This window comes from Danio rerio, chromosome 9 (assembly GCF_049306965.1).
Source record: "Danio rerio strain Tuebingen ecotype United States chromosome 9, GRCz12tu, whole genome shotgun sequence".
Classification (NCBI taxonomy): domain Eukaryota; kingdom Metazoa; phylum Chordata; class Actinopteri; order Cypriniformes; family Danionidae; genus Danio; species Danio rerio.
This window is the reverse complement of record NC_133184.1, coordinates 22780011-22791962: the sequence shown is the minus strand read 5'-3', so window position 1 is coordinate 22791962 and position 11952 is coordinate 22780011. Positions and strand designations below refer to the sequence as shown.

The following is an 11952-nucleotide window of genomic DNA, read 5'->3' as shown; positions in this document are numbered from 1 at the left end:
ATTTAAGTGACTCTGAACGTGGCATGGTTGTTAGTGCCAGACAGAGTGTTCGGAGTATTTCAGAAACTGCTGATCTACTGGGATTTTCACACACAACCATCTCTAGGGTTTACAGAGAATGGTGTAAAAAAGAGAAAATATCCAGTGAGCTGCAGTTTTGTGGGTCCAAATGCCTTGTTGATGCCAGAGGTCAGAGGAGAATGGCCAGACTGATTTGAGCTGATAGAAAGACAACAGTAACTCAAATAATCACTCATTACTACTGAGGTATGCAGAAGAGCATCTCTAAATGCACAACAGCTTCAACCTTGAGGTGGATGGTTTAAAGTAGCAGAACACCACACTGGCTGCCACTCCTGTCAGCTAAGAACAGGAAACTGAGGCTCCAATTCACACAGGCTCACCAAAATAGAACAGAAGACTGAAAAAACATTGCCTGGTCTGATGAGTCTCGATTTCTGCTGCAACATTTGGATGGTGGGGTCAGAATTGAAAGCATGGACCCATCCTGCCTTGTATCAACAGTTCTGGCTGGTAGTGTTGGTGAAATGGTGTGGTTGTACCTTGCTGAATCTTTGCCATAAAGGGTTAAGGCAGAAGGCAAAAGGGAGTCCAACCCATTACTAGTAAGGTGTATCTAATAAAGTGGCCGGTGAGTCTATTTAAAAAGGTACCAAACACAAATTCATTTTAAAAAGTTTATTTTTGCAAAGTGTATAAAAAGCAAAAGGCATTAAAAAGCATTATTTACAAATATATCAGCACACTCGCTGACATTTAAAAAAAAAACAAGCATTTGGTTTTCCCTGGCTCCAGGCCAGACTTCAGTAAAGTGGCATGCACAATAATTAATCCATCAAATCAGTTTTTTGACAACACACATCACTAGAAATGTGAAAGCTGCTTCAGTATTCTATGCATACAGGGCAAATCAGAATCATTTGGATGTTGAAAGAGGACACTCCTGTATGTCAGTCTCATCTGCAGAACCCTGTGGACAATGAACAGTCATTGTGCAGGCCCGAATTCCTCCGAGAGGCTCCAGCAGACTAAAGGCCTTCTCCCACTCATCTTTCTCCGGGTCATAACACTGCACGATGTCCACCATGCACCTGCTGTTCCAGGAGTAACCGCCCACCACATAGATGCGCTCCTCGAAGACGGCCACCCCCACATCGCTCTGACCCCGGGGCATCGGCGCCACCATTGTCCACTGGTCAGCGTCAGGGCTGTAAAACTCACAGCTGAGCACATCATCATAGTCATTCGTACCCCGGAAGTGGTTTCCACCCATAACGTAGAGGCGCTCGCCCACGGTGCACATGCAGTGGAGACCACGAAGCTCCATCATGTCTGCTCGCCTGCTCCACACGTCTCTGTCAGGGTTATAACACAGCAGCTCCTTCTGGAAAGCGTCTCTTGTGATCCCACCTGACGGTACAAAGGGTGATTCAACTCAGTTAGGATGAACAGATGAATATTCATTTAGTTTTTTTTTTTGGTTGTGTATTTTTGCAGAAACAAACACAAGTCAGCAGAGAGGATGTGGTTTGGAGGCTTCAGCAAAGGACGTTTGCTTAGGTCAGTTCACACCAAGCATTCACGACTTTCATATTAACTGAATCACAAAGCCGATAATCCTTATATTAAGTGCATTAATCTGCCACTTTAAATAACTTACTTTTTAAATGCTAAATGTATCCTGATTGGTTGCCAGTGTTTATCGTTTATCAGCTGATATTAAAAATAGATTATTAAAGGGAGAACCCTGTTGCTAGGCATTGTTATTGTTGCTTTTGTGGTTGGTGTTGGCAATTTAGTGATTTGTCATTAGATTTAGTGACTTTCAAAACAAACTGCACGATGACAAATCTAGGTTCTAGTTATCTCTAGTCAAATCTAGTTTCAAAGAGAGTATCAAAGGGTGGCTGGTGGGCATTAATTGCTTAGACGACTCTTCAAAAAGAATCCTTTTGCTTTTTCTTGTTTACTCAACTTTTGAAAACATCAGCTGCACTGACCTAAAATTATTTGTCAGTATAAAAAAATAAAAACATTTAATTAAGTTAATATAAGATTATTAGTTTTCTCGAAAGGTGAACTACTCTGTAACAAAACTTTTTAATTTGTGCCAACTGAACATTTTTTCTCTGCAAAACTGGAATTTCTGAACTTGAGTAAACAAACAAACAAACAAACAAAAAAAAACCCATCATTCTTATTTCCATTAGTTTTTTCTTGTTTACTCAATGTTTGAAAATATCAGTTGCACAGACCTACAATGTCTGAAGTTGAGCGAACAAAAACTCTTTTGGAAATTGGTAATAAGAAATAATACATTATTAGAAAAAACAAACATAGTTCAATTATTTGTTTATTATTTGATAGTTTTAGGATTTGAATTTTCATTTTAAGTTTTTAGGAAAAAACTTCCATATATATACACAGTTGAAGTAAGAATTGTTGCCCCCCCTTTTAATTTATTTTTCTTTTTTAAATATTTCCCAAATTATGTTTAACAGAGCAAGGTAATTTTCACAGTGTGTCTGATAATATTTTTTTCTCCTGGAGAAAGTCTTATTTGTTTTATTTTGGCTAGAATAATATATGTATAGAAGAATATGTATAGAAGTGTCTTGAAAAATATCTAGTATAATATTATTTTTATATTATTAAGATTTGAAATTAGTTATTAAATCAATTATGTTTAAACATGTGTTGGAAATATTTTCACTCCTTCTTAAACAGAAATTGGAGAAAAAAAGGGGGCTAATAATTCTGACTTCAACTGTATATATATATATATATATATATATATATATATATATATATATATATATATATATATATATATATATATATATATATATATATATATATATATATATAAATAAATAATAACAGTTAAATACAAATTAACAGTCCACATGTGCAAAGTGTTTCTTTTTGTAGAGATAAATGTGAACTAGGTAGATAAAAAATTATTTCTGTTGGCGCAATAGCCTAGTGGCTAGAACACTGTCAAATGGTGAAGTAGCTCAGGGAGTCCCTAATGTGAATCCCAGCTCGAGGACATTTCCCAACCCTAACCCCTCTCTCTCTCTCCCACTTTGCTTCCTGTCTCAATACTGTGGTATCTATTAAAGGCAAAAAGGCTAAAAATAAATCTTTTAAAAAAAAGTACCTCTGCAGCTGTGCCCACCCCAAAAACAGATAAATTACAATTGAATAATAATTTCAAATTACATTAGCATTATTGCAGTAGCATTTTGTTGTTGTTGTTGTTGTTGTTAATAATAATGAGAATAATATTATTGGTGTTACTATTATTTTTGTTGTTAGAGTTAGAAACACTGAAACCTTTATTTTTATCAAGTGAGGAGGTCTGAGATTAACTCAATATAAAGTAAAAGTTAGCTGAAGCTTCTCTGGGTGAACTTGCAAAGTTTTCCTCACAAAACTAATCTTTTTAACTTAATGAAGAAAACTTTGATTTAGGTTAAGTAAACGTGTTAAATGTAGTTGTGCAAACATTTTTACAGATTTTTGTTAAACAAACAAAAAACAAACAAGTAATTTCAACTTTTTTATGTTAGATTTTTTGCAGTGTAGCTGATTAATACTGATTGATTACTCCATGACTGTAACAACTTGTAGATCAAAGCAGTTCATAAAACCAAGTCTTAACATGATGGCTATGTTTATGCAACTGGCAATTTGTTTACAACTGGAATTAAGATGTGCTTAAGTAATCAGAGGTTTGTTTGTCTCAAAACAAAGGTCTCAAGGGAATTCAACGACATAACGGGTAAATAACTAATAACAGAATTTTAAATTCAGGGTGAATTTTTGAGGATCTGTGTGCAGATGCCTGAGGCTTTGCTGATCTTTTAATGCAAAAAGAGACAATGGAAAACAATATGAAATGCAGAAGCCACTAAATACACTGAACACAGTAGGTTTGTGTTGGATAACGATTTGAATGATAACAACATGCGTTTTTCCCTTTAAATGTTTAAATGGATTGCTATCATTTTGATATCTTTATAGTTTAGCAAGTTTCAAACTTGGAACACAGGCCTGAAAGAGGTCTGAAAATGTTATAAAAATATCCATCAGTTCATTTTAATATTTAATATTTTCACTTGATTTTGCAATGCAATGTTTAGCTTGATGTTTTTTTTCTGCATGACCTGTTTTTTCCAACTAAAGCATTAAAACACCATCTTCATTGACAAGTTTGCATCCTCTTTTTATATTTGTTCTAGTAAAAATGACTTTAAAGTTTCCAAAGTGCCATTTATTTTTATCTTTCCATTACCTCATGTTCCTTTTTTTTCTCTTGAAGTTTACTTTATTCGATAAAGTTTAAATACGTCATGATACATCAAGCAGGAACATTCGCAAAGATTCAAAAGCGGCCAGCTTTGACCTTTATAGACTGCCCTCACCTCAGAAGAGTGACCCAGTTCAGCTCTGTTTCCTGGATATCTGCTTCATTTTAGTTTCGATTCTTGTTCCAGAAACTTCACCATTAGGTGAGGGCTGCGAAGTTGCTAAGAGACCACCACATAGTGATTTCCCATTTTGTAAATAATAAAAGACTGCTTGTGCAGTGGATTCATTAGTCTCATGCAGAGGACTGTGGTGGATTAGGATCACATTTGTGAGCCACAATTGATTAGTTTACAAAATCTTTTCGTTATTATGTAGGGCAGATATTAGCAGATTAATCCACAACTACACACAAACATCAAACTGATTTAACTTTTTTCTTAAAACAGAATGATTACTCACCAGACACATACATCAGACCTCCATGCACTGTGCCAGCATGTCCATAGTGTGGTTCACTCATCGGGGCTACTAAAGTCCACTCGTTCTTGTTCAAGTTGTAGCACTCCACCGAATCTGATTGACAAAGAGTTTTTTTTATTTTAGTACAGTACATATAGAACATAAATAATCTCTTAGACTGAAAGAGTCTTTCAGATCTTATGCATAATTTTTCTTTCATTTAATGAGTTTTTTGTTTTTCACAGTAGTTTAAAGAGTAACTTCACACAAAAATAAAACTTCTGACTACGTGAACTCACCGTAATGTCAGTCCCATTGCATGGGGAATTTGTTCAATTTTGGAACACAAATCAAGACATTTTTTAATAAAAACTATTAGAGTTTAGTCTCTTCATTGAGACCTGAACAGCTGATACTTTGAAATATTAAAGAGATTAAAAATAAGTCTAAACGAATTAAATGAAAACATTTACAGTAAGTTAACATTCATAGTAGGAAAACATTCATAGTAAGTTGCCCTTAAATGTAATTATGTTGTTTACAATTTTTTTTACTTATATTTTTATTTTATATTATATGTGTTTTTATAATATATATACATATATATGTGAGTGCGTGTGTAATTGTATTTATTGTCATTTCTTTTTAAAATCCTACTTTTTGTATTAATATTATATGTTAGACACCTAGGGTCTGAGAGTAACTCAATTTCGATTCTCTGTATGTCCTTTGCATGTGGTTGAATTGACAATAAAGCTGACTTTGACTTTTATAGTAGGAAAAAAATGTATGGCAAACAATTTACAACCTTTTCCAAGTTAACTGGTTTTGTGTTTAACCCAAGACAGAAACTCAAACAGGTTTGGAACAAGTAGATCATGAGTCAATAATTTTGGGCTGAACTATCTTATTAAGTAAACCAAAGACTAAAATAAATCTGGTTATTATATAAAGTGACACTGTCTCTTCAGATTATTTAAATGGGTATATTTTTTGATCTCCTAACAAAAGTGGTTTCATGTAATGCAATGTAATGTTTTTTTTAATGCCATGTCAATAACAAAGACTATATTCATGGCAAGAACATTTTAAAAATAAATATGTACAATTAAAAACAACAAACAAATAAATACATAAATTAAATAAGATTTTGAGTGTTAACACATGATCAAAATTCAAAATTTTTTCTAGTGTCACTTAGTTAAAAATGTCATTAAAAAGAGTTCATTTAATAAGAAAACTGTCTGCAATCCATAAAAGCAGGACAATCCAGTAAATTGTTTTACAGTAAGGGGAATTGTGTAGTACAAACATTGAGTAAGGTCTTCGTGAAAGTGGTGTCAGTTTTGTGTGAACAGACTTTTAATGGATTGACAGAAATCTTTCAGATTTGCCTAAAAACATTCCCACTTGTGTTCCAAAGGTGAACAAACATATGGGTTTGGGTGAGTAAAGATATCAGAATTTTTATTTTGGGGGTGTATTTTGTACAGAGTAATCGTTATGTCCTTACCAATCTCCCCCGTGGCATTTCTCCCTCCGACTGCATAGAGCTTCCCCTTGAGAGCACTGAGATGGAAGAACGTCCTCTTCTCATTCAGAGAGGCCACCTGCAACCAGCGGTCAAAGCGAGGATCATACCTGTACGCACTGTCCACAGCTGTCTTGCCTTTGGTGTCGTAAGTGCTCTGACCTCCCACAATGTAAAGAAATCCTCCAAGAAGAGCCACTCCGTGCTGGTAACGGGGCACCTCCATAGGCTGCAGAGCCCTCCAGGAGCCTCCGTCATCTTTATTGTAAAGTTTGAGCTCTTTGCTGACCACCAGTTGCTGCCTCATCACTCCACCCAGGACCACCAGGTGTGTGCAATCAGATCGAATCTTTGTCCGCTCCGTCTGCAGTGCCGGCTGGAGGAAGGGAAGCATCTGATAGTTACTGGCCTCTAGGAGAAGGTTGACACAAGCAGTGTCAGATCGCATGAAGGCCTCCCCTTCTTCTTTTCTCTTGCTTGCAGCTCCTTCTTCAGTCTGGTCCTCCTGAGAGATCTGGAGGAGCTCAGCAGGGGACATCAAAGGGAAGCGGATGTGCCGCATCAGGGAGTAGGCAGCAGAACGCCGCTCGTTGGGTTTGTGGGACAGCCATGCTCGGGCGATGCGGTACAGCTCCATCTCAGAGAGACCCCTCAGAGAGTTGCTGGAGAGGGCGAAGGTCATGCTCGCCTCGGACAACTGCAGGAGGCGGCCGCTCTGCATCAGCATGGAGAAGTTCTCACACACAAATGTGTGGATGTGTTTTTGGACATCTTCCAGAAGAAGATCTTTGGCTATGCGCTCCACTTCCACACAGTTTTCTATAGTGATCTGCCATGCAGAAAAACATGCCGTCATTAAAGAGCTCATGAATAATTAAAGCAATGAAAGAATGAATGCCACATCTTAAGAGTGTGTACCTCACTGCTGAGTAGCTGGTTGCAGAAGTTGAGAACGGGAAGCACCTGGAGGAAGCTCGCCGCCTCTAGCGTGTCCTGAAGAGTGCCGAGACTCAGGCTCAGTTGAGATGTGTAGATGAACACGATGATGTTCTTTAGGCCGACAGTGCTCACACCATGGAGCTTAATCTCCTTTAGCTCTTGCTCCCTCATGCCTCCTGCCACACCAAAGTGAGAGAGAAATGAGGAATTATGACATTAATGTGGGTTGATGAGTTTGAATAGGGGAATTGGTTTTCCTTGATACACAAATAATAAATTAGAATGCACAACAACTACACAGAAATGTTTAGACCAGCAGTGTCAAAACTTTCTCTGTTTCTGGAGGGCCACAGCTCTGCAGGGTTTAGTTCCAACCCTGCTCCAACACATCTACCTTTAGGCTTCAAGCAAGCCTAAAGGACTCACTTAATGGATCAAGTGTGTTTAATTAGGTTTAAGGGGGCTCTCCAAGAACTTGTAACAAAAATATATATAGTGTTTATTTTAACGGCACAAATCGAGCACAAACGAATGACACCAGTTTGGTGCGATTTAGAGGAAATGGGGTGGAGAGATATTTTGCTTAAATCTAAACTAGAAAAACAGATACAGTGTCTGTTTTAATGGCACAAACCAGCACAAATCCAGCACAAACAACGTGTGCTGATTTGAAGTTATTTGAGCAACATGGGGTGGAAAGTGACGACACATGGTCAAAAAAATAATGTTTAATATCTCAGACCCCAAATCGTTAGTGTTTGTGGCACAAATCAGCACAAACGTAGCCCAAACGACTGGCATAGTTTTGGGGATTATTTCTTTTTATGGGGTGCCAACTTCATGGAGGTAGTTTGACACCGCAGGATTAGACAAATATTACAAATATTAACATTTAGACAAATACCTCCAGTTAAATTCAAATAATTATTTAATAGGTGAATTGGGTAAGCTAAATTGTGTATGTTCTGGACCTCCAGGTTGGGGGTTGAGCGCTGGGCTAACGATCCACCTGAGATGTTACGAAACACCAACATGTTGCGCCCAAATATCAATTTCGATATAAATGGCCTTGGGAGTAAGAGTAAATATTATTAAACTTACTTTCATTCATCCACCTGATCCAATCATTCACCCGTTCTAACCCCATTCATCATTCAAACCCAAGAACTGACCCATATGGAACTGAGACCACAAAAGCTTACCCTGAATCACCCACCACTACCATCCCACCAACCTACCCTGTCATCAAACTCGAATCTCTACATCACCCGTTCTTGAGCACAGTCCTGCAACCCTGAACCTCACCCATCCTCATCTACACATTCCATCCACCCAGATCCTCCAAAACACCTTCAACAAACCGCAAACATGCAATCAACCCTTTTCACATCCAGTTGAAGTCAGAATTATTAGCCCCCTTCAAATTTTTTTCTTCTTTTTTAAGTATTTTCTAAATGATGTTTAACAGAGCAAGGAAATTTTCACAGTATATCCGCTAATATTTTTTCTTCTAGAAAAAGTCTTATTTGTTTTGTTTCGGCTAGAATAAAAGCAGTTTTTAATTTTTTAAAAGCCATTTTAGGGACAAAATTATTAGCCCCTTTAAGCTATTTGTTTTCTTGATAATCTACAGAACAATCTACTGTTATACAATAACTTGCCTAATTACCCTAACCTACCTAGTTAACTTAAATAACCCAGTTAAGCCTTTAAATGTCACTTTAAGCTGTATAGAAGTGTCTTGAAAAATATCTAGTAAAATATTATTTGCTGTCATCTTGGCAAAGATTAAAAGAAATCAGTTATTAGAAATTAGTTATTAAAAATACTGTGTTTAGAAATGTGTTGAAAAAATCTTCTCCCAGTTAAACAGAAATTTTGGAAAAAAATAAACAAGCGGTCTAATAATTAGAGGGGGGGAGGGGGGTGCTAATAATTCTGACTTCAACTGTACATCCATCTGACCTTTCAATTAGACCCATTCACTCATCCATCTGTTAACAACTACACATACATCCATCCAAATCTTCATACAACCCACCCATTTATATACTTATTCAACAATACACCACCTTCCAATTGATCCATCCAACCTATCCATTCATCCAGTACTGACTGATACCATTATAAGAATATTTAATTAAATGTATTAATTCAATGAGATTGACCTGTGAACATGGCCTTGAAGTAGTCACTGGCTGAAGCCATGATGACCCTGTGAACAGGGAAAGTTTCACTGCTGTCACCAGGAACCAGAGTTACATCACAAAGGGTCTCATCGCCACGAAAATGATCCAACCCCTTAAACAAAAGAAGAATGAAGTAAAATACACTGCTCTATCAATATACCATAGTTTTCACTTATACCAAACCGATTTAGTTTGAGGCTATTTCATTATGACTAATTGTCTTTGTCTCACCTTGAGTATGTCGGCGCCATGTTCTGTGCTGTTGAACACTTGTATTTGAGGCTTTGGAGGGGCAACAGGTTTTTGTGGCACTGTGGGTTTTGGAGGGATTACAACTGGTTTTGGTGCTGGTTCTGGAGGTTTTGGAGTGGCCTCAGCAGGTCTTGGAGGAACCGCTGCTGGGGGCTTTTCTGTTTGAGGAGGGGGTCGTGGCGGCTCTCTCTGCGATCTGCTTCCTATTCGTGAAAGTCTTCGATGCAGCTTTCCTTCCTCACCACTGTTTCTGAAATAAAGACTTAATTAGAAATTTGATCGTAAGAAAGCTTTCAAATGTGGCTTCAAAGCCATTGTAAAATGTTGATTTTCCCCTTAGTACATTACAATGCGTCTTTTAAATCTTTTTACCCCTGAACATTTGAAAGTTACAGTCAAAATTTTTACAGTGATTTACCGGAGAAACTTACTAAAATGTCATTCAGTGTAATAAAATCTGCTCAGTCATATTTAGACTGAGAATTATCAGAAGAGTTAAGTTTTTCAATTTAATTAATTATTTCTATAGCGCTTTTACAATGTAGATTGTGTTAAACGTTATAGTAGATTGAAACTGTGTCAGTCCAGTTTTTTAGAGTTGTAGTTCAGTTCAGTGTGGTTTAATTGTCACTGCTGAAGGTCCAAACACTGATGAGCAAATCCATCGATGTGCAGCTCCACAAGTCCCAAACAAAGCAAGCCTGTGGTGAGGAACAAACTTTACCAATTCAAGAAAGTGAAGGAAATAACCTTGAGAGAAACCAGACACAGTTGGGCATGGTCATTTCTCCTCTGGCCAAACTTCTTGTGCAGAGCTGCAGTCTAGGCGTTGGAGGCTGAAGAACCCTGGACCTTAAGTTTCTATCTGATGATCGCAGTGCAGCCCCAAATTACTGATCATTTTAATAATTTGTCACTATACTTTATCAAACCACTAGGCTTTACCCATCTGTCAGCTAGATATGTAGTCATTTACAATAATAAATTTGTATTACTCACAATTAATAAGCTTTCTACATGTATGAAACCACTTTTGTACATTTAAATTGATGCAGTCATAAAAAAGCATCTCATTTTTTACTAAAACTATTAGCAGATTTTTTTTTATCCAATACTTACCAAGTAGTTTTCACTAATTGATTGCATTGTTACATATTTTCTTTAAAATCTAATAAAGGTTTGTTATCCTATGCGACATGAAAGCATATCACAAAAAATAATGCATTTTCCAGAATCTATTTAAGAAACAAAACAGATATTCTGAGAGCTTTTTTAAGGGATGCAAAAAAAAAGCAACAGCAAATCAAAATTGACAAAAAGTACACATTTGTTTTTTTTTTACTACATACTCTGCAGTTCAAAGAAAGGCCCACCATGCAATTTCTTAAAAAAAGACTTACCCCATGTCTTTGGTATCTACTTCTTTGCTGTTTGATTTCTGAAAGAAAAATGAGAACAATTGTTTAAGTGTTTCGCCATATCTGCATGAGCAATATTTGGAGCTACGAGAAAAAGTTTCAGCAACAACAAGGTCAGAAAGGGGAAGTTAGCACTGCCATATGTGCAACGAACAAAGAGATGTCGATTAGACTGATGGCCTCAACTCTATGTGAAAACGAGGGAGTTTTTCACTTCAGATCACAGAGATAACTGACAAACAAACATACTGAAATACTATGATTATACAAATAAATAACATCTTTCTACTATTAAATCTCTTCAAATCAACACATTATTATAAAGTAAGGGGGAAAACTCATGGAATACATACAATAAAAGGAGCTTACCAAGACGAGGCGCTTTATCTGGGGGTTTCAAAAGTGTCTTCTCATTATAGCACTAAGCATCACGCTGTGATCGCACTCAGTCGACACAACTGGGTATAGAGTCTGTTTACCACAACCTCATTGACTTCCTGTGTCACTTCTCTCTCTGAGACACACACCCTTGCATGTTGTTTCAAAACGTTCATTCTTCCTCCTTTTGACATGTTACTTATAATAGGCCTAAGTTCAAGCCTTTGCTCTTCCCTCGTCTGCATCTGCACTCTGATGTTGTGTTTGATACTCATGAGGTGAACCCAGAGTCTGTGTGAAAAGAGGAAGCCTTATAGCGGGTTTGCATTTCTTTTATGTGCTGCATTTGCAGTTTACTGTAAAGTGACTGTAAAAGTATATGTCAAACAAACATCTTGTGAAAGAACCAGCATGCACTCGCATGACTATTTAAAAGCTGCACCAGTGT

General features: G+C 37.0%; 1 protein-coding gene across 4 annotated transcripts; it reads right to left on the bottom strand.

Moving 5' to 3' along the window:
• Positions 1–684: 684 nt before the first annotated feature.
• On the bottom strand, positions 685–11603 carry si:rp71-68n21.9. Of its 4 annotated transcripts, none has more exons than XR_012385303.1 (8): positions 11496–11603; positions 11109–11146; positions 9688–9958; positions 9436–9568; positions 7247–7443; positions 6311–7157; positions 4452–4911; positions 685–1431 (listed from the first exon to the last, which is right to left on the bottom strand). XR_012385303.1 is itself a non-coding variant. In XM_021478892.2 (8 exons), exons 2-8 carry the CDS (start codon positions 11111–11113, stop codon positions 938–940), a joined length of 2061 nt encoding a protein of 686 aa, XP_021334567.1. In that variant the 5' UTR covers positions 11114–11146; positions 11496–11603; the 3' UTR covers positions 685–937. The 4 variants fall into 4 exon arrangements, 2 of the variants coding, with proteins under 2 accessions (XP_021334567.1, XP_009302939.1); XR_012385304.1 differs by having other exon boundaries at positions 9688–9952; XM_021478892.2 differs by having other exon boundaries at positions 4798–4911.
• Positions 11604–11952: the final 349 nt, after the last annotated feature.

What these genes read in the sequence shown, in the direction of transcription:
- si:rp71-68n21.9 (XM_021478892.2), bottom strand. An exon ending in ATGGCGCCGACATACTCAAG is followed by an intron (nt 9,569 to 9,687) that starts GTGAGACAAAGA and finishes CTTTTGTTTAAG; the next exon opens with GGGTTGGATCATTTTCGTGG. An exon ending in ACCAGCTACTCAGCAGTGAG is followed by an intron (nt 7,158 to 7,246) that starts GTACACACTCTT and finishes TCTGCATGGCAG; the next exon opens with ATCACTATAGAAAACTGTGT.